This window comes from Kogia breviceps, chromosome 2 (assembly GCF_026419965.1).
Source record: "Kogia breviceps isolate mKogBre1 chromosome 2, mKogBre1 haplotype 1, whole genome shotgun sequence".
In the NCBI taxonomy this organism is placed as follows: Eukaryota; Metazoa; Chordata; class Mammalia; order Artiodactyla; family Physeteridae; genus Kogia; species Kogia breviceps.
Genome location: NC_081311.1, coordinates 83,721,311 through 83,747,246, shown reverse-complemented (window position 1 = coordinate 83,747,246; position 25,936 = coordinate 83,721,311). Strand labels below are relative to the sequence as shown.

Here is a 25,936-nt window from a genome sequence, read left to right as displayed (position 1 = left end):
TTGAAAATATCCAAGATATGAATCAGAGCTAGGAGGAACTTTGCATACATATTTGGTGTAAGCCTCTCGGTCTGTACTTGAACTGTCAAACATATTTATCTTTTATATCTAGGGATTGGGGGTTTTGATACCACTAAGTGGCTGTTTTCAGTGTTAAAAAGTTAAACGTTTTGGCTCAGTAGACGCTAAACTTTTAAGGAAGTGAGTGTAAGTCCCTTACTGTTCTTTTTTGATGACTTTAAGTCATACTATGTTTTTTCTTATTTTAGGTTCATCAGTCTATCTCTCTTTTTGATATTTGCATTCAGATCACATCTCTGGTTTTTAAAAGTATTTATATCTGTTCTTTTTTATGGTTGAGTAATATTCCATTGTATATATGTACCACACCTTCTTATTCCATTCCTGTGTTGATGGGCATTTAGGTTGCTTCCATGTCCTGGCTATTGTAAATAGTGCTGCAGTGAACATTGGGGTGCACATAACTTTTCGAATTATGGTTTTCTTCAGATATATGCCCAGGAGTGGGATTGCTGAATCATAAAGTAGTTCTATATTTAGCTTTTTAAGGCACCTCTCTACTGTTCCTAAAAAAAGAACGAAATAATGCCATTTGCAGCAACATGGATGGACCTAGAGATAATCATACGAAGTGAAGTAAGTCAGACAGAGAAACACAAATATCATGTGATATCACTTATATGTGGAATCTCATTTTAAAAAATGATACAAATGAACTTATTTACAAAACAGAAACAGACTCACAGATCTCAAAAGCATACTTATGGTTACCAAAGGGGAAACGTGCTGGGGAAGTGATAAGATGGGAGATTGGGATTGACATAGAGCCACTACTGTGTATGAAAAAGGTAACTAATAAGGACCTACTGTATAGCACAGGGAACTCTACTCAATATTCTAGAATAAACTATATGGGAAAAGAATCCAAAAAAAAGTGGATATATGTATAACTGATTCACTTTGCTGTACGCCTGAAACTAACACAACATTGAAAGTCAACTATACTCCAATAAAAATTTTTTTTAATGTGGTAAAAAACAGTGTTTACATCTGGATTCTCTCCAGTGTGGCCGTATCATTTTTAGTATGCGGGGCTGTCTAGACCCAGGAATGATATACTCTTGTTCTTGTACAGTGGTGTTTCTGCTAAACCACGGTAAGGAAGAGCGTAACTTGTCAGGGATGTCTGAAAGGGACTGCGGAGTCAACTTGCTGATCCAGGAACGCTTTGTTCCACCCCCTGGCTGAGAGCTGCCCTGGAGCGAGGGTAGAAAGAAAGACCATGATGAGAAGAGGAGCACTGGAAGAAGAAAAGGCACAAGCAGAGATCAGGGGCTTTGTTCTGACTTCTGATTTCAGGAGTCTCAGAATACACAAGACTTAACTTGTCCAACTTTGGCCTTCTTCAAGGCTTCCTTCAGGCTCAGTACCAGCATTCTTTTGGACTTGCTAGCCCCACCATGTTTCTTGCTCTGAGATGGCAGAATGCCTTTGGCAAGAGCAGCTTCAGAAAGCAGAAACCTCACAATATAAGTTCTAAAGTAGAACATGTAGTAAGGAGAGGGCAAACTGAGAAGGTGGCTGGAACAGCCATATTCTTTCATGGCTCCTAAGCCTCTGAATGTGCCCTACAATTTGTAGTGCTGATAAATGTGACCACTTCACATGCAAAAGAAAAATACCTAGGACAGCTATCCTGTGTTAAATGTTGTTGATTTTCTAGGTGAGACCTGGAGATAAAGGTTATTTGCAATTTGTGTTTCCTTCAAAGAGACATTTTATAAGTTTTAGTTCCATGGCAGAAATGGTGGGTGGAGAGCTTGCCGTCGGGGTTATATTTCTACCTCTCTGTCTCATTCAGCACATTTTGTAATTTGTTCCTGTGGGAAAGTTAGGGAATGTCCGATTTGCATTAGGAGAGTTGATATTACTTAAAATCCAGTCGTTGGGTTGGAAACTGTGTCATTAGTCTGCCAGACATGATGAGGGCCTGTTAGGACAGTGGTAGCAGTTGCTCACTTAATAAACAGTCATTCATTGATCACCTGCTTTGTGTCAACCAGCAATCTAGACGGGATAGTACAAGGGTACATAAGGTATGGTTTGGGCTGTTGAGTATGGTCACAGGAAGACCACCGTGTGTGCTGAGAAACTGGACCTAGTCCAGAGAGGCTGGAAGGCTGGCCAGGAGTGAGACCAGAAAGGTAGGAGGGCAGCTGGAAGGGTTGCAAGTTGGCCTGGGCCTTGTGTGCTACACTGAGGGCTTGTACTTGATGAGCTGCCGTCGCGTTTAAAGCAGGAGATTACATGGGCATTTCTGTTGCGTTAGAGCAGCATTAGAGGGCGCTGTGCCACTGGTTCCTTCAGGTTAATATCGGGTTCTCGCTCAAGGGAAAATTGTGTTGGATTTGAACTGATGAGCTAATATTTTGATACGGGCCGTTCTTGCACATGTGTTTCAGTCCTAACTCAGTGTCTTAGTGGTATCTCAGACCTTTAGGAAAGTATATAATAAATTCTTAATAAATAGCAAACTACCTTTCTGAACACAGGAGGAAAAAAAAAGACTACTAAAAAGTTACTTCAGTGGTCCTTGTGAGATCTAATGAGAAAGAGGAGGGGACAGATTTGTGGAAGGTGGAGGCGATCAAAAGGAGTGGCAGACGGGAGAATCACTCCGGGCAGAGGTGGTGGTGACATCACACCGTTAGCTTTGTCACCTCGCTGAGATGTTCAGCGTGCGTTGATAGCCACCTGTCAGATGAAATCGGACCTGAGATCTTGGTAGCAGTGAGAGAAAGCGGCCTGCTAACAGATAAATTAGATCCCTTTACCTAGGGGTGCTGTTGGAATCGTAGCTTTCCCCTTCTAGCCCAGCGTACGACTTCGCTGCCCGTTTTATAGAAAAAATAGTGCGATCGAATGGGAACTCCTTCCTCTTGCTGACTATGACAGCTCATTCTTGCATTTCTCCTCCTCGCCTGTTACGTAGAGGGGTTTTCCTTCCGCCCGCCCATGCTTGGAGCCCAGGCCCTCTTGCACTCTCCCCACTGGCTTTCAAACGCCTTCTTGCTTTGGTCTCTTCCCCGGACCCTCCTGCCTCTAGTCTGTCCTGTCACGCTCTTCCACATCTCAGCCAGATGCTCCAGTTGTTTTTACTTCCTTCCGTGCTTTTTGGCCATTTGTGTATCTTCTTTGGAGAAATGTCTGTTCAGATCCTTCGTTCATTTTTTAATTGGGTTATTTGTCTTCTTACTGTTGAGTTGTAAGAGTTTTTGTATATTCTGGATATTAGACCCTCATCACATGTATGATTTGCAGCTATTTTCTCCCATTCAGTGGGTTGTCTTTTCACTTCTTTAATAGTATCTTTTGACACATAAAAGTTTTTATTTTGATGGCGTTCAATTTGTCTATTATCTTGATGCATTTTGTGCCATATCTAAGAAACGACTGCCTAATTCAAGGTCACACGGACTTCCACCTGTTTTCTTCTAAGAGTTTTATAGTTTTAGCTCTTCTTTTGAAGTCTTTTGATCTATCTTGAGTTAAATTTTCGTTGATGTTGTGAGGTTGGTGTCCAAATGCATTCTCTCCTGTGTAGATATTCTCTTGTCTTCACATCAGTTGTTGAGGAGACTCTTCTTTCCCCATTGAATGGTCTTGGCACCCTTGTAAAACATCAGTTGACTTGACTATAAATGTATGGGTTTTAAGTTCTTTCTTTTTTAAATGTTTAGGAAATCTACAGTGTAAAGTAAAACTATTTCTGATAAATGAAATGTGGCATTTGTTACATACCACTGAGTTTGGGGTTTGCTGTCATGGCAAAAGCTGCCTAATACAATATTCACAGATGTTCTAAGTAACTTAGTGTTGTGCAATGCAGCACTTGTTTATCTAAGAACAAATATATAAATGGCAAGTTGGGCATTAATATTACCTAGTAGCATTTGTTTGTGAGAGTTGAGTTATATGATTTAGAATGTCACCATGAAGTTCATACCTTCAAAGATTATATACCTGAGGCAAGCAAAGTGCTCTGCCCAGTCATACAACTGGTTAGTAGCAAGGCCAGGATGTCAGGCTGAGGCCTGCCCACACGTTCTTGCTGCGATTGCTGTGTAACTATGAATGTAAGGTGTTACCTGAGGTCATCTCAAGCAGCAAAATGTCTAGGCTAATTCTGGCTGTAGGTAAAGAAGCAGACGGTTTTTCACTAGGTGGCTGTGAAATTACAGTTTGGTAAGAAATCCTCTTATCTGACACTATCAGAGCAGGTGTTTGGGTGACTAATTAAGAAAGTCAGTTTTTAAAAGTACTCAAGGGATGGTGCTTGAGTACTTAAAACGTTTTATTTTCAATCATACATGTGTACATTTATGCTCCATTGATGTGGCACCAAGCTCTTTTCTCTGAAAATGTGTCTGCTGATTCGATTTCTAGATTGTCCTTTAAGTTGGATGAGAACCCTAAGGCATCTGCAAAGAATCTCGTATAGAATCCTTCAAGATTTGTATGATCCTCCTTCCTGCTGCCCTACCTGGTTCATGGTCATGTGATACATAATTCAGTAAAAATTGTCTTATCAATTTCTCAGTATCAGGTCTTCGCAGAGCATCATAGTTTTCGTGAAAAGGGTTATCTTCTTGCACTTATATTTTGTTGGTTTATATAATCTTTAATAAAATTTTGTAATTTTGATGATAAGTACAAGCGACCTTAACAAGTTCGGGAATCATCACATCTGATTCTTGATGACTAAACAGCTCAGCTAGTAGCAGAGTCATAGGTGCAATAGACAGTAACCTGCTGGCTGTATGTATGTCTGCCTGCCAGGGGCATCAGAATGTTATAAAGGGAGATGGCATAGCGAACTGTGGGACCAGTACTTGGAAGTTGTTTTTGAAAGATTCTGAACATCTGTTCAGTGGAATACTCAACATCCATATAAAATGTCAGTACAAATTCGTATGTGTTATGAAAAGATGTTGAAGTTATATTTTTATATGGGGGAAAGTAGTTTATTAAGATTGTGTATGTGTGTGTGTGTGTGTGTGTGTGTGTGTGTGTGTGTGTACACAGGAAAAGGTCTGGGGTTTCATTGAAGATGGTGACGTAGGAGGATCCGGAACTCACCTCCTCGCGTGGACACACGAAATCGACAGCTACTTATGGAACAGCTTCCTCTGAGAAAACCCCCCAAAACTAGCTGAGCAACTCCTGCACATCTGGCAAACAAGAAAGAACCCATGTCAAAGTGGGTAGGAGAGGCTGAGATGCAGTCTCACCATACACCCCCCACCCAGTGAGGTGACCCACAATCGGGGGGAACTCCCATCCCAGGCTGCTCCCTGAGGAGCGGAGGGTGTGAACCCCACCCCTGGCACCCCTACTTTCAAGACTTGCACCTGGGAGATGAGCCCCCAAAACATCTAGCTTTGAAAGTCCAGGGAGCTGGCATCTAGAAGACCCATGAGGCTACAGTGACCTGAGAAACAGTTCTTGAAGGGGCAGCATGAACTTACCCTCCCCAGGGCCTGACACAGACACAGCAACTGAAAAGGGCCCAGACTTTCTGTGAAAGAGGCTTGTTTATCTTAAAGCATCGGCCTGAGGGTCAGGCTTCCAATTTAACCCATGTCTGGGGGCTTGGAGGCCGGTGGAGCCTTCTTTGCTCTCTCTCTGCCTTGCTCTGGCTCTACAGTATCTCTTGGAAAGGAACTAGTATACTTGGTCTGGTGCCCTGATTTTTGCAGCTGCTGCCCGGGGACACCTCTAGGTCACCTGGCTCTGGTGGCCAGTGGGGTTTACACTTGTAAGTCCCCAGTGTTCATTGCAGTATTATTTGCAATAGTCAAGACGTGGAAGCAGCCTAAGCGTCCATGGATGGATGAATGGATAAAGAAACTGTGATAAACACACCACACACTGGAATGTTATTCAGCCACGAAAAAGAAAGAAATCTTGCCATCTGTGGTGGCAACATGGATGGACCTTGAGGGCATTAGTGCTCAGAGACATAAGTTAGAGAAAAGATGATCATGATCTCACTTGTGTGTGGGATCTCAAAAGCAAAGCAAGAAAAAATGGACCCACAGGTACTGTTCAGATGGGTGGTTACCAGAGGCAGCTGGTGGGGAGTGGACAAAATGGGCGAAGGGGGTCAGATGGTACAAACTTGCAGTTAATTAGGTAAGTCAGCCTGGGCATGTGGTGTGTGGCATGGTGACTGTAGTTAATAATACCGTGTTGTGTATTTGAAAGTTGGAGGGAGTGAATCTTTTTTTTTTTCCAGTCTGTTTAGAAAAGTCATTAAACAATAACTACAATAAGCAGCAACAACAACGAAACCTAGGAAGTGGAGAGTTGGTACAATTATTATCACCCAAAGTCTGTAATTTACATTAAGATTCATTCCTGGTGTTGTACATTCTATGAGTTTTGACAAATGTATAATGACATGTATCTACAATCACAGTATTGTATATAATAGCCCTAAAACTCCTCTGTGCTCTGCCTGTGCATCCTTTTCTCCCTCTAACCCCAGGCAACCACTCATCTTTTTACTGCGTCCATAGTTTTGCCTTTTACAGAATGCCATGCAGTTGGAATCATATAGGATATACCCTTTCCAGATTAGCTTTTTTCACTCTGTAATCTTAAAAATTCTCATAGCAAGAAAAGGAAATGTGTAACCGTGTGTGATGGATTTTAACTAGACTTACTGTGGTAAGTCATTATAAAATAGATACAAATGTGGAATCATTATGTTGTGCACCTAAAAGCCATATAATGTTATATGTCAATTGTATCTCAATTTAAAAAAAAATAATTTATATTTTAAAGAGAAAGTCAAAAAATTCTGCAAGGATGTGAATCACGATGTTAAATAGTGAGAAAAACATTAATAGTGCCCATCTGTAGAGCATCAAGACTGAGTGATTTTTTTGTTTACTCTCTGTCTTTTGTGTCATTATAGTCCACCCTCCTTATCCTCGGGTTCCACATCTGTGGATTCGACCAACCATGGGTCAGAAATATTCGGAAAAAAAATTCCAGAAAGTTTCAAAATGCAAAACTTGAATTTGCTGCATTGGCAACTATTTACATAGTATTAACATTGTATTTACAATTATCTATGTAACATTTATATTTTATTAGGTATTGTGTAGTCTAGAGATGATTTAAAGTATACGCAAATACTACGCCATTTTATATTAGGGACTTGGGCATCCCCAGATTTTGGTGTCCTAGGGGGTCCTGGAACCAGGCCCCCATGGATGCTGCTGTATTTCTTTGTTGGTTGAAAGTTTCACAGTGAACATTTGTTACTTTTAAAACTAAGGGAAGAGGAGCAATTTCTGTTTTGTGAGGAGCCCATTTAACGTGTGTAGTTAAAAAAAATTAAATCCCTTGTAGAATTTAGGCAACAGGAGAGAATGCTCTTGGTAACGGGCCTCCCTCTTGGCACCTTGATGGCGCACAAGGAGCTTTATGTCATGTGTACTTAAAAGGACTTTTTTCCAATGGCAGCATAGCCTTTCAAATGAGTAGAATGGCGTCTCTCTCTTATTCTTTCTCTCCTTTTATTTCTATGTGTAAAATGTGATATCGTTGCAGTAATTCTTTTTTCTGGTTTTATTTTCAGGAAGACTTTGATGTCGATCACTTTGTGTCCGACTGTCGGAAGCGGGTCCAGCTGGAAGCACTGAGAGATGACCTGGAGCTCTACTATAAGCTGCTTAAAACGGCCATGGTCGAGCTCATCAACAAGGACTACGCAGACTTCGTCAACCTGTCAACGAACCTGGTAAACTTTAAATCCAGAGTTCCTACCAGTCAGCATATTTACACATATATTACACACTTTCTTTCTCACTCATGTTTATTCTTAAAAGTGCTGAGTGTTTTTAGAAACCTTTTAGTTGATTTATCCCCCAGAAACTTGGAGAGATTACTAATCTTATTAATAAAAGAACTAAACTTTCTTGATACACATTTTTTGTTTTGAGTTTAGTTTATTTTTTGAATGACTTATTATTAAGAAGTAGTGAAAAGTAAAGGATAACAATCTCAAGAGTGGTTGTTTTGGGCTTCCCTAGTGGTGCAGTGGTTGAGAGTCCGCCTGCCGATGCAGGGGACACGGGTTCGTGCCCCGGTCCGGGAAGATCCCACGTGCTGTGGAGCGGCTGGGCCCGTGAGCCATGGCCGCTGAGCCTGCGCGTCCGGAGCCTGTGCTCCGCCGTGGGAGAGGCCACAACAGTGAGAGGCCCGCGTACCGCAAAAAAAAAAAAAAAATTAAAAAAAAATAAGTGGTTGTTTTTGTTAGTTGCTAAGTGATTACCGTGAAATCTCACTGGTTTAGACTAATTTGCAAGAGCAGATACCAACTATTCTTAAGGAAATGCTTAATTTACTTTCAGTTACTATGTTAGCCAGACATAGGTTGAGGAAACATTGGCCAATATTGATCTTTAGGCGGCCTGGTTTTATAAAAAAGTATAGGAATGGTTTGTGAGAAGCGTATCAGTTACTTGGAAAAGTTGTTTAGAAATGCTTGAGTTTTAATACTTGGAAAAGTCTTCTTGTTCATACCTTATTGTGTTGTTAAATCTGTTTATCCAAAGAGGTATAGAAAGTCGCCATCTCCATGGGAATTTCAGGAAGCATTAAGAGTAACGAGCCATGTTTGCTTTTGGGAAGTACACCACTAAGATAAATGTTCCAGTAGGATTAGAAACCCTGAACATTTTATTTCCATTCTATTTAATTTGGATTTTTCTCAAGGGCTATAGTAATGCTTAGGAGAGATATAGCCCATCAGACTTCCACATCAGCTGGCTGAACATCATAAGTACAGAGATAGCTATTTTTCCTGTTAAAGTTTTTTTAATTCATTTAAAAACTCATCCAAAGGCAAATTGTACACGAGGAATCTTTGATTTATTATGACTTTCCCTATTTGCATAGTTTGCTGTGTATCAACAGATTTTTTTCACATTCTGTGAGCAATATTTGTGGTAAGATAACATTTCTGTTATTTATCTAGTTACTAGCAATATGTGATTGTACGGAAAGAATAACCTAAGCCTAGTACCGCTTTGCTGGTTAAGCAGAAGCTTCACTGTCACCCCTGACTGATGCGCTTGTGCCGACGTGATTTTGCTCTAGGTCGGCATGGACAGAGCCCTCAGCCAGCTCTCCGTGCCTTTGGGGCAGTTACGCGAAGAGGTTCTGGTAAGTCCCCCGGTGCCGGTCAGCAGTCTCTCTACATAAAGCACACCACAAAGCTCGTTTGCCTTCTCCACGAAGAGCTCCTTTAATGTGTTAGGTGGTTGTGGTGGTTGTTTAATGGTCCATGATTATAGTGCTCACCGTCAAAACTGGTGAAAACGATTCTCTACTTTTTGCATGTGATATTACAGCCTAAAAAACGTGTTTGGTTTGAAGACGACAGTTCGTCAAAGAGTAGACACCTTTAAATGTCAGGGAGGAAAAGAAGGGTATTTCAAAATTTAACTTGTTAATACCACCTCCCCCATCTGTAAGTGGTCTCCAGCTTAGAACTGGCTGACTTATAGTTTAAAATTTGTCATTTTACAAGTGTTTTCCCAGACAGTGTTTTACATGTGGTTAGGTTCCTGGACCATTCTACAAAAGCTGTTTCACTCCTGTAAGTAACTGAAGGATAATATAAATATCATGTGACGCCTAGTTGCTGGGAGAAACTCTCTCCCGTGGGAATGGGACCCCATCTGGAGGAACAGTGGAGGGGGAGTGTTGGCATCACCTCTGACAGGAGGCCGTGTGGCCTGTCCTCCCCTCATCCGCTCGTCTGTGCTCGGCACCCCGACCTCCACCGTCCCTTAGTTGTGATGCACGGCACCATCACTTCCTGTGTGTGTCACCACTGGACCACGCCAGACCAAGTGGCCTCATGCACCTGGCCCCCGAGACAGCGCCTGGCATGTGCGAGGCTCTCAGTAGGTAACGTAGGTAAAGAGGCCCGGCCTGGATAGAACTGATGGAAATGCAGGACAATGGGAGTGTCAGAGCTGAGAAGTCCCGAGGAGGGGTAGGCGGGAAAGACTTCATAAAAGAGATAAGTCTTGAGCTGTGCCTTGAACTAGCAGATGTGTTTGAAAGTGTATGTCTTTGAATTTTACAAAAGCTCATGACAGTGCTTTTCCTTGGAATGGAAGGAAAGGGGTTTTGTGGTCCGCTGCTGGGTCGCACAGCAGCTTCTGCATGGCTCTCCTGCCTCCTTCTCGGTGCACCCCCTCACCTCCCAGCCTTGTGGCTGACGTCCCCTGAGCCTCGGCCTGTATTAGCCTCCCCACCCTTCTTTCTGCGCTCTCTCCGCTCTGCTGACCTGTGCTTTGAACTTCCTGGGCTGCTCTCACGCCTCCGGGCTCTAGTCCTGCGCTGCCACCTACCAGTACCACGTCCCCTCCCTTATTCTGCAGCTGTCTTTATAGCCACCTTTCTCCTCACCAGCCACAGACCTCACCTGCCTTTTTGATCCCAACTCACGACGCTCCTCTGAGATTCTAAGATCACTGAGGGATAAGACTGTTTCTGTCTAATTCATCATTGTAGCCTCACTGGCTACCACAGTAGCTGACATTTAATAGACGTTTCATAATGTTTATTGAATGAATGAGTTCACCTTTCTATAGAATTTTTGTGATTTATCTAGTTTATTCTGATCGTTTCCATACCTTCATTTTGGCCTCAGTTCTTCATACTCGGCTCCATTTATTAGTTTCTGGACACGTTTCTCCACCTGTGACCTCTGCCTTTTCCTGGCCTCTCGCTTCCTTACTTCTTGATTCCTCCCATCCCCTAAACAGCATTTCATCACGAAACATCAGTGCTTCGGGATTCTCTAGTTCCCTAAAATGTGTAGAATCTAAAGTCCTCCTGAATCAACCCCTCCCGTTTATTTCTACTTCTCTGCAAAATGAAGCCTGCGGTGCGCCGGGTGCATGCCTCACCCGCCCTGAGTGTGCGCCGTCAGTTGTAGCTTCCACCTTTGTCTTCTGATAGCCTCCTCTCCACCGTCGTCAGCTTCCACAGGTTCTCAGGCTCAGACTCAAGGCCCGTCCCCTGTGCCAAACTCTCCTATCCTTTGATTCAGACGATTTCTTGAACGACATTGATTGTACATGTATTATTATTCTCTCGGCCGTTAATCCTCCGTAACCTTGGCTTGGTATGTCATTTTGCCCCCAAATCATGAGTACCCTCGACAGCAGTTGTGTCTGATATTATGTCTGTTACTATGTATTTTTGTCAGTATCTGCATTATACTGGCCCGAAGATAATTAAGTTCTGTGGAATTTAATTAAATGTGTAAGTTTTGTAATGTCACAAGACAGTTTCTGCTGTACGTTTTCTTTATTCTTTTAAAGAGTCTTAGGTCATCTGTCAGTGAAGGAATTCGGGCAGTAGATGAACGAATGTCTAAACAAGAGGACATTAGGAAAAAAAAGGTAGGTTGCACATGGGTTCATGGTAGCACCTTGGAGTTAACGGCACTTCCGCGCATGTGGTCTGATTTATTTCCCTTGGTACCTTTGCAGAGAGGAAGTGTGGGGTCTCTCCTTATTTTTAGGCATCAGTGTTCTACAAAGTTCGCGAGGGGTCGAGCCAGAGCTGGAGCCCAGGTCTTCTCACTCCTGGGCTGATTAAGGTCATATTAGTAAGAGGGGTATGCTAAGGTAACTAATAGAAGAAAAAGACAAAGAAAATTGCATATTCTTCTTGTGTGTTAATTTATTCATGATGGCATTAAAATTTTTAAAGAAAACTGTAGATTTCTTATGCTGCATGCCAGCTAAAAGCGCTTCCCTCATGTCTTCTCACACTTTTCAGTACTATGAAAGTGGTTTTTCTCAAAGCCTTTTTCTATGTATCAATATATACTTATGCTTATAATGTCATGTCAACTGTTTGAAATAGTAAGACAGAATTTTAGATGTACCCAAGTGGTATCAACATTAACATTCCTCAATTTTTCCAAAAGAAGAAACAGTAATAACTGGTATCAGTGAAACACTTTACAGTTTAACAGGCATATATATAACTAATTTCTCAGCACCCCTATAAAGAAAATATTAAAATTTTAGAGGTTAGGGAGTAAGTGGGCTTTCTAAGACCAACTCTTCCAATGTTCAACTGCAGGTTGAAAAAGTAGTGTGTTGCTCTCTCATTCTGCCACGTTTATTTCTTCTTTTGTTTCCACTTGTTAACTGTACCTCTGTATGCACTACTCTTATATTTTACTGGTCCTGTGTTTTAATTTTATTATCTGACTTTAAGGATGTAATGGCAGAGTTAGGGTTAGAATTTGAGACTTCTGATTCTAGCCTGGTGCTCTGTCAGTGTTTTCTAAATTTATTAGTGTATTTTTCAAAATATCAAAGGAGAGAAGCCTATTTTAGAAACCTTCTGTTTAATTCTCCTTTAAATATCAGCTTTCGTCCAAAGATTTCAAGAATGTAGTACCTTTCTAGAAAAGATTGTAAGCTTTGTGAGAGCAGGGAATGTTTGCCTGTTTTATTCACTCCTGTCCTCACTGTCTAGAAGAATGTCTGGTGCACAATAGGTGCTCAGTAACTGTTTGTTTGTTTGTTTTGTCTTTTTTTTAAATTAATTTTTATTGGAGTATAGTTGCTTTATAGTGTAGTGTTAGTTTCTGCTGTACAGCAGAGTGAATCAGTTATACATATATCCACTCTTTTTTCGATTTCCTTCCCATTTAGGTCACCACAGAGCATTGAGTAGAGTTCCCTGTGCTGTACAGTAGGTTCTAGTAACTGTTTGTTTAATGAATGACTTTCTTTTTGTTCTTTTAAGGATGAGAGTTTTTATAATGTTCCTCAACCTCTTTGATAATATTTATTGTGTAATAATGTCTTTAATGAATTGACGCTTAGGCATATAATTGTGTTGTGTACATGTAAATAGAGAGGATAAAGATGATCAGAAACTAAAATTAAAACATGAAAAAAGGGTCATAAGATAATAAATGTAGTGCCCATACAGGGGTTTCTTTAAGATGGGGAAAAGAAAGAAGGAATAAAAGTGCAGGAAATGAGAAAACAAAAAAAGTCTAGTTTTTTTCTTTTTTTAACTATTAACTTGTAATAGAATATTGAAATACGCTTCTTCTAGGTAGCTAAAATTAGGATTTACATTCTTGGGAATTCAGTGTTATGTAGAAGTATTCAAAATGTAGAGTGCTCTACATACTTCAAGTTGACTTTTGGCTTTGTATTTCCCTGCATTTAGAATGGGGAAATAAGATAATTAAGATGAAACGTCATGATAACTTTTTTTTGGCTTCATTTTTATTTTTATAGATATGTGTGTTGAGGCTTATACAGGTTATTCGGTCAGTTGAGAAAATTGAAAAAATCTTAAATTCTCAACATTCTAAAGAAACATCTGCACTAGAAGCAAGCAGGTAAGTATTTTTTACTAAATATGACATAAATTAATACTTCACACCCAGGCTACTTTTTTTTTTTTTTTTTTAAGTTAAAACTCATTTCTGGAAAAGAAGAAAAGCCAAGTCTATGGCTCAGTGTTTTTGAACGTAGCTTATGAAAAGTGGAGGGCATGAGATGGTAAAGTTTATAATACATCCTTCTAAAACCTTTGTGGTGATGGACCACTGTTCCAACACATCACCTTACAGGGAGTCAGGAGTGTGCTTTCAGTGGAAGATATTTATCTTTGGAATTGCCTTATGTAAGCACTGGCAAAACCCTTTGATCTTCCAGGTATGGAATAGCTTTCCTCTTTCATAAATTTATGTAGACGTGCCCAGAGTATCACCATTCACGTATCTTGCTCTAGCATTGTAGCATTAAGAAACGGCATTGGACACATTTAGTTAAACTTTATAAACGGGGGAAAGAAAGCTTGTGAAATTAGAAGAAAAAAATGACCATTTGCTTGGTTACACTGTGGCCGTCTTATTAGCTCTTCCTGGTGTGAATTTTACGCCAGCCCGGTGGATGAGTGGCTCAGAAAATGAGTAGCTCATACCAGCACCGCGGTGCCACGGGGGCGGCACAGGTGTGTGCTGCACCTACCATGGGGCAGCCTGAGCCGCGGAGCCTCAGCTCCCTGCGCCATGCACAGCGTAAGGCTGATGGTAACTCCACTGGCAGGGCTGTCTGGCAGCCAGCTCGGTAGCCCGCACCTGGCATGTAGTAGGCCCTCACACGTCTAATTTGCGTCTAACAAGAGCTTCTCCCAAAGTCACGTGGACAGCCATAACATTTTCCCCTGAGTAATACTGGGTAATCTGCTGCAAGACCAACCAAAGCCAAATTGAACATACCTATACCAAAGCCTTACCATACGATACAGGCATGTTGGATTTCTTAATTTTAGGAATCAAAATGTTAGATTTGGGAGCACCTTAAAGACAGTATGCTCCGTATCTCTCGTTGTATGGATTGAGGAATGCGGCATCTGAAAAGGAAGTGATTCTCCTGTCCTGGGTCTCTGCTTCCTTTCATAATCAAGGTGTACAAACAAGTGGTCAGCACCTGCCGTCTCTGTCTCTCCAGCCCACTCCCTTGTGTTCCTGCCCTTAGCTGCGCCGGTCAGCGTCTCCGCTGCTGTCCCTCCCGACCCGTCCGGTGGAGCTGTTTGTCTTGAGCTGCTCCGCGTCTCTCTTGCCCTCGGCAGCATTGGCAGCTCCTGCCGACGTGGCCGCACTCGACAGCCGCCATACCTGCCTCCCTGTTTTCTGTCCGCTTTGGGCCATTCCTACTCCCTTCCTCACTCATGTCTTTTTCTATGATACTATTCCTGTGCGATGTTCCATCTTTTTTTTTTTTTTTTTTTCTCTCCTTTTTGGCCGCACCGCACGGCATGTAGTATCTCAGTTCCCCAACCAGGGAATCTACCTGAGGTCCCCTGCAGTGGAAGCGCAGTCTTAACTGCTGGACCGCCAGGGAAGTCCCTCGATGTTTCATCTTTAATATAATAGATATTATGCTGTTTCTTGCTCAGAATCACCTTTGAGTACTTTTAAAAAATTCAGATCAGCAACTTTGAGCTGTAGAGAAGGGAAAACCAGGGCAATGTAAGTGAATGGTAACTATATGGTGCTTCTTAGTCCAAGAAACGTTTAAATAATTTATAATTAATAGGTCCACACTAGGTTATGCAGGAAAGAGGGATTAACCTTTTGGGTTGGTCTTGCAGGGGAATTGCTCTCCCTCTAAACTAGTTTGAATGCTACAGATACAGGACTGGATAGACCTGAAGTGGATCGCATTTCATTTCCTTGTGATGTGGATTTTTTCCCCTCACTCACTGATAGGTCACCATTAGATATAGGATGCCTCAAGAGAAGCCCAGCAGATGCTTCAGTGCCTTTACATTTTTCTTCTTTTGCTATTTAGCTTCCTTTTGAGTGGTATTGTTGCAGTGTATTTTAGAGGAAAAAAGTGCATTTATTACACTTTGTGGCGGATACACAATGAATGTCCCCTTTCACTAGGACCCAGAGAATACAGATTGACTGCTCTTTCAGCTCTTTGGTAAACGAAAATGTAAAGCTCTTCTGACTTATTTGATGTATTGCCGCTAGAGGGCCGCTTTTATTTTATTAAGGAGACAGCAGTATTTGGTATTTTAGAAGTACGGGAGGTATTGTAGAGGAAGAGAGAATGAGGCAGAGGAGTAGAAGGGGGTTCAGGTGTACATAATAGGACAGGACAAGAGAGGGAAGGGAGGTTAAGGATGAAGAAGGCCACGGACAGGAGAGCCTGGGGAGCGAGGTGGAGACGCCCGTCGCCCCACACTGGCTGGGTCCGGCTCCTGCTTCTCGCCCGGACCCTGCGGCTGGGGCCAGGCAGCGTCAGCGGCTTATACTGAAGTAGCTGCCCACTGTCCTAGAACATGCTGTGCGTGTGACTTGTGAGAGCTGATGGCACGAAGGATGCTTTAGCTTCTGCCTTGTAACACGGGGCTGTGGAAAAACACAGTGGGTGCTAAAGCATCACCATTGCTAATCATCTGATGTGTTCTCTCGGAAAGTTAAAACCTTTAGGAGTTAAATTTCTCTAATTGTCTCTACTAGCCCACTTCTGACGGGACAGATTTTGGAGAGAATTGCCACAGAATTTAACCAGTTACAGTTTCATGCCATTCAAAGCAAAGGCATGCCTCTTTTGGACAAAATAAGACCAGTAAGTGTTGTTTTAGATGTTCACACTTTGGTATTTAGGAATTTGCTAAGTACTTTTGGTTTTACCTGACCCAGGCACACCTCATTTTATTGCGCTTCCCTTTATTGCGCTTCACTGATACGGTTTTTTGTTGTTGTTGTTTTTAAAAATTGAAAGTTTATGGCGACTCTGCATCAAGCGAGTCTGTCAGCCTGCCAGTGCCATTCCAGCAGCACTTGCCCACTTCATGTCTTTGTGTCACATTCTGGCAATTTTCACAATATTTCAAACCCTCCACCAGCAAAATGACTACAGCCCACTGAAGGCTCAGATTATGATTAACATCTTTTAGCAATAAAGTATTTTTTAATCGAGGTACTTAAGGTATATATCTTGTTTTTTTAGACATAATGCTGTTGTAGACTTAATATACTGCAGTATAGTATAAACATTTCTTTTCCGTGCACTGAGAGACCAGGAAATCCCAGTGACCCGCTGTATCGTGATACGGCTCGATTTAGTGTGGTCTGGATACTCACAGTATCTCCAAGGGACGCCTGTAATGCCTCTGGTAATTGTTGACCTGCAGGATTTTGAAACTAGCTTTGAATTTTTTTCCTTCGGTCTTTGTTTTTTGGACCCCTGCCCCCTAAGTGTCACACATGGTAGATTTTGTGTAAAGACACAGGCATATTCTCCGAATGATAAGGGTAAAGTTAATTCTAAATTTCATGTAACTTGACACACTGTATGAGGCAGTCAGAGTTAATTTATCTGAAACTCTCGACTGGGCTTTAGATTCATGATGTTTGTCAGATTTACTCTATAGCTTAAGAGGAAAATGACTTTTTTTCTCATTCTGCAATTCTGTCTGAATCCTCCTTTGATATAGCCAAGATTTACGTAAAAAGAGGTGTGGGGTGGAGGAGAGATTCATGGTTACGCCCCAGGAAATGTTACTATTTTAATTTCACATACATTCTCCTCTGGTGCCGCCGGGGACTGGCTAGCGCGCGTGTATGCACCTGAGTCTTCAGAAACTGCCCCAGCTGCTCTCCCTCCTGTCTTTCTTGCAGCGCACAGCTGGCATTACAGCCATGCTGCAGCAGTCACTGGAGGGCCTCCTTTTGGAAGGTCTTCGGACTTCCAGTGTCGATGTAATCCGGCACTGCTTGCGGACTTACGCCACGATCGACAAGGCGCGGGACGCGGAGGCGTTAGTTGGTCAAGTCCTAGTGAAACCATACATGGACGAGGTTGGTGCACCCCCAGGCCTTGGTTCGGCAGGCGTTCACAGAGCGTCTCCCATGTCCTGGACGCCTCACTGGGCATGAGGGTGGGTCAGAGGTCCTTCTGTAAAGATTCTCGTAGTTACTGCAGCATCAGTTGTAAGAAAGGGTTGGTCCCTGGTGGTTACAACCAGCATGCAGGGGTCAGGCACCCTCTCTCGTATTTTCTAGTGATGCCGTAGCCCGGGGATCATCTTAATTTAGTAGGGGGCAGGTCTTCCCTAGGGAGAAGGTGTGTATTAGAACATTTTTAGGTCAGTTTTATGCTATGTAAATTATTTGCCAGTAAAGTTTTTAAAACGAACCTTTAACTGCTGGTCTCTGGGTAGAATGGAACAAGAAAAGCAGAGGCCAGCACCGCAGCTCAAGTGCCTCCTGGTGGGACAGCGGGCCAGGAGCCCTGAGCGTGGAAGGTCTGCGTGGAGGGCTGTCTTCACAGACATGCTGAGGAGTGTGTGGGCCAGGAAGGTGGGAGGGAGGGAATATTCTCACAGATGAAGGGCTTTCATGGGCAAATTAGCAGCGGAAGACCTTAAATCCAGAACTCGGCTATCCAGTGTCCTTCACCTACCAGGACACAGTTAAAGTTGGGGAAGTGAGCGTGCTCTGCCTTTGAGCAGCCAGAGTGCACTACAGATCGTACCATATGGGGAGTTGCCAGTACTCGGCACTTGCCAACACACAAAAATGGCAGCTTTGTCTGGTTCAAACTGATGGAAGTCACAGGCCCATCCTCAGTGTTGGCAGACTTTCTTCAGTGCCGCATCAGTGTGGACGCTCTTTCTGTCCAGGAAGTACAAAGCCCTACTCACCATGACTTTGGGGTGAAAGTCTCCCATTTATAAATGGGAAAAATTGAATGTCATTGATAAAAATGAAACTTAAGGATTAATTTCAATAATCCGGTCAGCTTTCATTAGGATTACTAAAAATAAATGATCTGTCAACTTCCTCTGTTTGTATCCTGTTGTACTTCCTAGCTGTCTCTCTATAGGAGTGAAAAGGACAAATTACCTACACTATTTCTTTATCACTAAGTGAAAATGGTTACTAATTTATGCCTTTGTTTTTCATTGAACTGAACCTAATGTGCTAAATTAAAGAAACATTTGATGTTTCAGTGGTGTATTAAATAAACCATGGCCACATTTTAATTTTATTTAAATTCATATGCTTATCTTGTCATTCGCCTCTTGATTCTCAACCTTAACACAGAAGATAAAATAATAATAAAGTAAAATAAAATATACTTCCTTCCATCTTTCTCTGTCTGAAGCCTCCCCCTAATCGGAATAATGGTATTTAGAAGAAAAGGCCACGCTCAAGGCAGCAAGGAGCTGTTGTTTTATTTCGTTTCCAGGCTCAGGAGGGAAACAGGTGAATGTGTCTGGCTTTTCCGCTTCAGGCCAGTCTCTGTCACCCAGCCCGTGTCTGCCCCAGGTCAGAGCTATGCACCCGAATCCTGGAACTAGCTCTGAGTGAGGCTATTACTGTTAGAAAACCTGTCAGCTGGGGAGGAGGGGGGCGAGAGGAAACACACGTGTAAGGTTTTCTTTGTTCTTTTCCCTGTGATATGTAATTCATACTTGTCTTTTTTAAAAATGATGCTCCTTCTACTAGGTGATTGTAGAGCAGATTGTCGGTGCCCATCCAAGTGGCCTTCAGCTCATGTACAGTAAGCTCCTGGAGTTTGTTCCCCACCACTGCCGGCTCCTTCGAGAGGTCACGGGAGGAGCCGCCTCAAGGTAGTTTGAGCAGCTGTTCTCAGAGCTCCCGCAGTCAGGGGCTGCGCCTGGGAACTTCCCGTGCCCTGCTGATTATTGCTGTCTCGTGGGGACCGGGTTCCGATGCCCTTTCCTGTTTGTTTGCTAGCAAGGTGCTCTGAGCTGGGCAGGGGCCGTTAGTTAGCCTCGTCTTACGGAGAAGGAACTGTAGTGGGTGGAACGGAGGTGGATGGTGTGTCTCTCTGAATCCACAGCCCATGCTTGGCCCTTGCCTACACTGTCGTTTCCCTAAACTAGGTTTGAAATAAAAGTTGCTTTCCTTCCATTATTCTAATGTCATAATCTGTTAATAAATATCAGTTCAGTTTAATTCAGCAAGTTTTATAAGACGTTAATTGTGGTTAAAGTCGTCTTCAGTTTCCCTCCTTTTGTCTGATTTCCATGGTTTTCAGTTCTGTTTGTAAATACCCCACTGCCTTCCACCATTGCCACTGTCCTGGTCCAGGCCTTTGTCATTTTTCTGTCCACAGTAACAGGGTTTCCCCACCTGCTCTCGGGTCTCAGTCTGCCCCTCTGCTAGCACATTTACCCACAGTCCTGAGATTCATGCCCTGCCTTCTTCCTAAGTCTTCAGTGGCTTCTTACTGCTCACTGCGGAAAGTGCAGGCTTCTTGATCAGCACACGAGGCCCTTTGTGCTCTGGCCCCGGGGGTCCTCGGGTGGGGCGCTCTGCTCTGTGGTACCCTCGCCCTGCTGTTCTCCAGCACACGGAGGCACTTGCCCACCCCAGCGCACGCTGGGCGGGTCTGTGTTTTTCCTCAGAGTCCCCTCCGCCTTTCCCGTTCCCTCTTTTTGTTGACCTGTCACTCCACGTGTAGCCCCAGCTCGGGTGCCACTTCCTTCAAGAGACCATCTTTTATCCTGATGTCTACCTTGAATCCTGTTCTCTGCAGGCCGTGGCATGTTGCTCTCACTTTTTCCATCTCAACAGCGTGCTCCCCTCCTGCACGGCCCACACTCCCTCCTGGCACGGTGTCTTGAAGACAGTAACTGCCCTATGCTTGCAGGGTGAAAGACTTAACCTATCTCTGCAGCATTAGAAAGGCAGATGAGGTCCCTGTCTTCATGGAGTAAACATGATATTTGGTCTTGAATTTTTGTTCTTTGAAAAGAAAAAAAATCTGGGGAACAAATATGCTGCTTGACTTGTGAAGTACCCTATTTCCACTACACAGTTTCAGATGAAGCCTTGTTTTGCCACTTTTGCTTAGTAATCATGAAGATTTAGTTGGATTTGGATTTGGGGTAAGAATTTAATAAAAGTCATGGGGTAAAATTAAAGAAGCCACGGTTATGAAACAACCAGTCATTAGATTTGACAAGCCTAGTCTTGGTCCTGACATGTCAAGTTACAAAGCCTCACATGTTCTTTTCCATGGTTTTCAGTGTGGCAGAATTCATGTAGAAACCTCAGAAATTTGAGGAATCTAAACTGTACCTTGGTGGGCCATCTGCATTTGCTTGAGGCCCCGTCATCCTGCCTCTCCTGACCTTCCCTTGCTCAGCTTCTGCCTTCCGGTGCCCTTTAAAACGGGACACCAGCAACGTTCAAGATTTATCTTCCGAAGAATGTGGATTAGCTTTTCTAATTGTTGATCTCACAGATTTAAATTTTCTCTTTGGGGCTTTAATTAGACATTTACTTTGGGAATGAGGTGATCTTGTCCTTCAGTGTGGTTCAGATTATGTGCATTTGTATTTTAAAATCTTCAATTCCCTTCTTTCTTTCTTCCGATACCTTAATAGAGCTAGTTCTTATTATGATTAAAAGTATATGATATGGGGCTTCCCTAGTGGCGCAGTGGTTGAGAGTCCGCCTGCCGTTGCAGGGGACGCGGGTTCGTGCCCTGGTCCGGGAAGATCCCACATGCCGCGGAGCGGCTGGGCCCGTGAGCCATGGCCGCTGAGCCTGCACGTCCGGAGCCTGTGCTCCGCAATGGGAGAGGCCACAACAGTGAGAGGCCCGCGTACCGCAAAAAAACCAAAAAAACATGACTGTTATCAGTTTTTTGTATTAAGATTTGTGATCGAGATTTTACGTAAAATAGTCATAGAACTTCAGAACTGAGGGTAATCTTAGGGATAGCTGAATCAGAAAGTTGTTAGTAATTGGGCAATTAGCGTGATTTATAGTGCTTTAGAGTTGAGTGGTGTTAAGGTTGAATACAAGACTGCTTTTCTTTTTTTCTTTCTTTTTTAAAAAAAATATGTGTTGTCCTGTAGGCTTTATTGTTCCATTTACAGAGCACAGGCAGAGGAGATATAACCTAATTCTTCTTTTTTTAAAAAAAAATAAATTTATTTATTTATTTATTTAGGGCTGCGTTTCGTCTTTGTTGCTGCGCGCAGGCTTTCTCTAGTTGCGGCCAGCGGGGGCTACTCTTCGTTGCAGTGCATGGGCTTCTCATTGTGGTGGCTTCTCTTGTTGCGGCACGCGGGCTTCAGTAGTTGCAGCACGCAGGCTCAGTAGTTGTGGTGCACGGGCTTAGTTGCTCCACGGCGTGTGGGATCTTCCTGGACCAGGGCTCGCACCCGTGACTCCTGCATTGGCAGGCAGATTCTTAACAGGCTCACTGCACCACCAGGGAAGTCCCACAAAGACTGCTTTTCCTGTGGTATTAAACTGTTTCTTTTTCAAGACAGAGTATAAGCGTGGTAGCCCATTTTAGGGGAGAAAATTGTGCCAAGTTAAGTCGGTGTTGTTTTCCATTATCCTTGACCCCAGCTTGCTTAGTACTTGATAGATAGATGTAGGAGTCAGGACACAGAGGATGTCTCAGGTTCAAGGTGAGAATGAGATCAAGGAGTGAAATAGAAGTTTGGGTCTAAGAACAAACTAATTGACAAATATCGTTTTTTTAAAAAGGTTGAAATAAGTTTTAGACTGAGGAACTTTTATTTTAATAAAAGCACCATAGTGGAAGTTTGCTTTTTGGAAGTAGAAGATTCTGGTGTATTTGACTGAAATTTTCCTCTTATCTTACAGTGAAAAAGGCAATACTGTTCCCGGATATGATTTTTTGGTGAATTCTGTCTGGCCAGAGATAGTACGAGGATTAGAAGAAAAATTGCCTTCACTTTTTAATCCTGGGAATCCCGATGCCTTTCACCAGGTACCTTTTCCTCCATCGTCTTGATTCTTGAAGATGTTAACCTGAGACCTTAGGATAATCATATCTTTTCTGCACAGTCTTGGTTCTGTGGTTTTAGGAAAAATCACAGTCTGAGTTACGTAGCAAGCATTTACCTTAAAACACGCTCTGTTTTATCAAGTCATAGTCTCTGATAACTTCAAAGACTAAGAATATTTTTTAGAATGTAAAGTAAGGGCTTCCCTGGTGGCACAGTGGTTGAGAGTCTGCCTGCCAATGCAGGGAACATGGGTTCGAGCCCTGGTGTGGGAAGATCCCACATGCCGCGGAGCAACTGGGCCCGTGAGCCACAGCTACTGAGCCTGCGTGTCTGGAGCCTGTGCTCCGCAACAAGAGAGGCTGCGATAGTGAGAGGCCTGCGCACCACGATGAAGAGTGGCCCCCGCTCGCCGCAACTAGAGGAAGCCCTCGCACAGAAACGAAGACCCAACACAGCCAAAAGTTAATTAATTAATTTTAAAAAAAGAATCTAAAGTAAAATTCAGTCTAGATGCCGTTGTGACTAGATCTGAATATTCTAATTTTAAAAAAGATCCTAAGGACCATTAAAAACAAGGCTGTTTGCAGTTGTTTTCCATGAAAAATTAAGTTTGTAGATCTCTACTGTATTCTGAAGGAAAACGAAGGATTGGATTGGATTTTAAAATGCAATATATAAGTGTCCTCTATAATTTGAAAGATTAGGAGGCCTCGATATTTTCATTTAAAAAAAATCATGTTATCATTTAAAAGACTTCATGGTTGATATTTCAGAAGTAGACTCGTATGTTAATTTTCCGTGGTACCATTTGTTAAAGATAGTATGTAGTGTCCTGGAGAAGAATGAAGGCTGCCGGCCAGGTGGCCTGAGTCCGCGCCCAGCTCTCCTGCTCGGTACTCATCGTGTTGCTCAGCCCCTCGGGGCCTCTCCTCTTCTTCCTGCTCTGGATTTTGATTTTTGGTTTTTTGGTTGTTTTATTCAACATGACAATCTTTGTCTTTTAATTAGGTAATTTGTTAAATTTACAGGGACTGTAGTGACTGATATATTTGGAGTTTCTTTGGTGCTTCCTGTTTGTCCAGTTTTTCTCCCTTCTTTTCCTTTCTCCCTTCTTTTTTTTCTTTCCTTTTTCACCTTCTCTGTATTTTGGACTTTGGGGGATTTGTTTTCCTCATTTATTCTGTTTTTCCCCTCTACTAATTTGGAAGTTCTACCCTTTATTTCTTTACATATTAAGTAACCTTAGTGGTTACTTAACAGAATCTAAAGCTCACTGGTGTTCTTCAGCCTCGCAAACAGCACAGGGATCTTGGAGTACTTTGATGCCAGTCACCCCCATTCCATAGTATCTATTACTGTTTCCAGGGTCTTATTTCTATTTTGATTTTTTTTTTAATCCCCCAAATTGGGCGTTATTTTTATTGTTTTACGTGGTCATCATTCTCTGAGAATTATTCCACATGTTTATCGTTTCCTTTGCTTACTGTTCCTTCTTGGATGTTAGACCTTTTTTCTTGGATCATTTTCCTCCCTCCTGAAATTCATCTATTAGCAGGGCCTGTTGATAATAAATTTCACTTTTTTATGATAAACCCTCAGTTTGTATGTCTGACAATAACTTTATACCTTTTGTGTTTGAAAGGGAGTTTTGATGGGAGTAGAATTCTCTGCACTTTGAACATTGTCTCTTGACTTCTGTTATGAAAATAGTTATTGTTGTTTCTTTGTAGTTATAATGACTTCTTTCCCAAATCTTGTCTGTGACTTTAGTATGCTGTTTCATTATGATAATCTAGTGTGGGCTTCTTTTTATTGATTGTATTCAGGATTTGTTGGGTTTCCTGAATCTGAGGATTGGTGTTTTGGTTTTTTTGGGTTTTTTTGGTTTTTTGTTTGTGGTATGCGGGCCTCACTGTTGTGGCCTCTCCCGTTGCGGAGCACAGGCTCCGGACGCACAGGCTCAGCGGCCATGGCTCACGGGCCCAGCCGCTCCGCGGCATGTGGGATCTTCCCAGACTGGGGCACGAACCCGTGTCCCCTGCATCGGCAGGCGGATTCTCAACCACTGCGCCACCAGGGAACCCTGGATTGGTGTTTTTTTAATCAGCACTGTATCATTTTTATTCATTAACTCTTCAGTTGTGCTTCTCTCTCATTCCTCTATTATTTTCTTCTAGAGCTTTTTTTAAAAAAACAAAAAATTTAATTAATTATTTATTTGGGGCTGTGTTGGGTCCTCGTTTCTATGCGAGGGCTTTCTCCAGTTGCAGCGAGCGGGGGCCACTCTTCATCGCGGTGTGCGGGCCTCTCACTGCCGCGGCCTCTCCCGTTGCGGAGCACAGGCTCCGGACGCTCAGGCTCAGTGGCCGTGGCTCACGGGCCTAACCGCTCCGCGGCATGTGGGACCCTCCCGGGCCAGCGCTCGAACCCGTGTCCTCCATATCGGCAGGCAGACTCTCAACCACTGCGCTACCAGGGAAGCCCTCTTCTAGAGCTTTTGATTAGACTTCCTCACTTTATCCTTTGTGTCTCCTGAATTCACTTTTTAATTTTTTGTCTCTTTGTGCTCGTTCTGGATAATTTCTTGGGACTTTTCTTCTAGTTCACTGATTCCTTCTTCAGATTTGTCTAAACTCCTTTTCACCTGTTTCCAATTTACCCTTATTTTTTTGTTTTCTAGAAGTTCTGTCTGCTGCTTTTTCTAATTCTGTTTGGTCAAATTGCTTATTAATTTTTAAAGTGTAGAGAGGTACATAGTGAGTGTGGTGAGCCTGGGGCCTGGTAGGCTTCGAAACAGGTAAGACAACCAATTGGGAGCTTTATTATCACAGAAATACTACTCATCTGTTCTCTTGGCCCATGTTACAGTATGTTGAACAATATGAGGTCTTAAGCATTAGCAGTTTAAGACCCTTTACATTCCTCTTTAGAGAATCATATTGATCATGTCAGGCTCAGGAGATTTTTCAGCTCAGAAATGAAGCTTTCTGATAGAATGTCAACTTCAGAATTCTAAACCAGTACTTAATGTTTGTGGGGACAAACATTTCTTGCAAGAAATGCTTTCAGCTTTCAGTTTTAATGGGACATGCTTTTGTGAAGAGAAAAATATTTTTGTAATTTTTTTAACACCCATTATATGCAGGGGTATAGTTTTATCCCAAAAGGGATGAGTAATACCTTTCTTTGTCTCAACTCTACACATGTAGACCACCCTCAGGGGATTCAGTAAGTGTGGCTCAAAAGCAGTTGAAAGAAATTGAACACCTGTGGTAGAGTTACCGCACTAAAATTCCCACGTAAGCACAGACATCATCATGTTCAGGGGTTGGTTTGGTGACTAAGAGCAGAGTCCCTCTTAATGAGAAGTACATGGGAAGTCCTGCAGGGCCCTCCCTAGAGCCTGGGGACTGGGGAATAGAGCCCTCGCCAGAGGAATGTGCAACTGCGGTTCTGCACTGATGACTGGCAAGGGTTCTGTTTCCCCTATTTCCTTGCTTTGTTTCTG

General features: G+C 42.7%; 1 protein-coding gene across 5 annotated transcripts in view; it reads left to right on the top strand.

The window, feature by feature from the left end:
- Positions 1 to 25,936, top strand: part of COG2 (component of oligomeric golgi complex 2) — a 42,018-nt gene that overhangs the window by 875 nt on the left and 15,207 nt on the right. For 2 of the 5 annotated variants that reach the window (XM_059053317.2, XM_059053318.2), the window contains exons 2-9: positions 7,673 to 7,834; positions 9,196 to 9,261; positions 11,439 to 11,519; positions 13,392 to 13,495; positions 16,136 to 16,244; positions 17,300 to 17,479; positions 19,133 to 19,257; positions 22,283 to 22,409. In XM_059053317.2, the coding sequence (XP_058909300.1) occupies positions 7,673 to 7,834; positions 9,196 to 9,261; positions 11,439 to 11,519; positions 13,392 to 13,495; positions 16,136 to 16,244; positions 17,300 to 17,479; positions 19,133 to 19,257; positions 22,283 to 22,409 (954 nt within the window). The remainder of the gene's footprint in view (positions 1 to 7,672; positions 7,835 to 9,195; positions 9,262 to 11,438; positions 11,520 to 13,391; positions 13,496 to 16,135; positions 16,245 to 17,299; positions 17,480 to 19,132; positions 19,258 to 22,282; positions 22,410 to 25,936) is intronic. The other 3 variants (XM_067025742.1, XM_067025743.1, XM_067025741.1) reach the window with 2 other exon arrangements.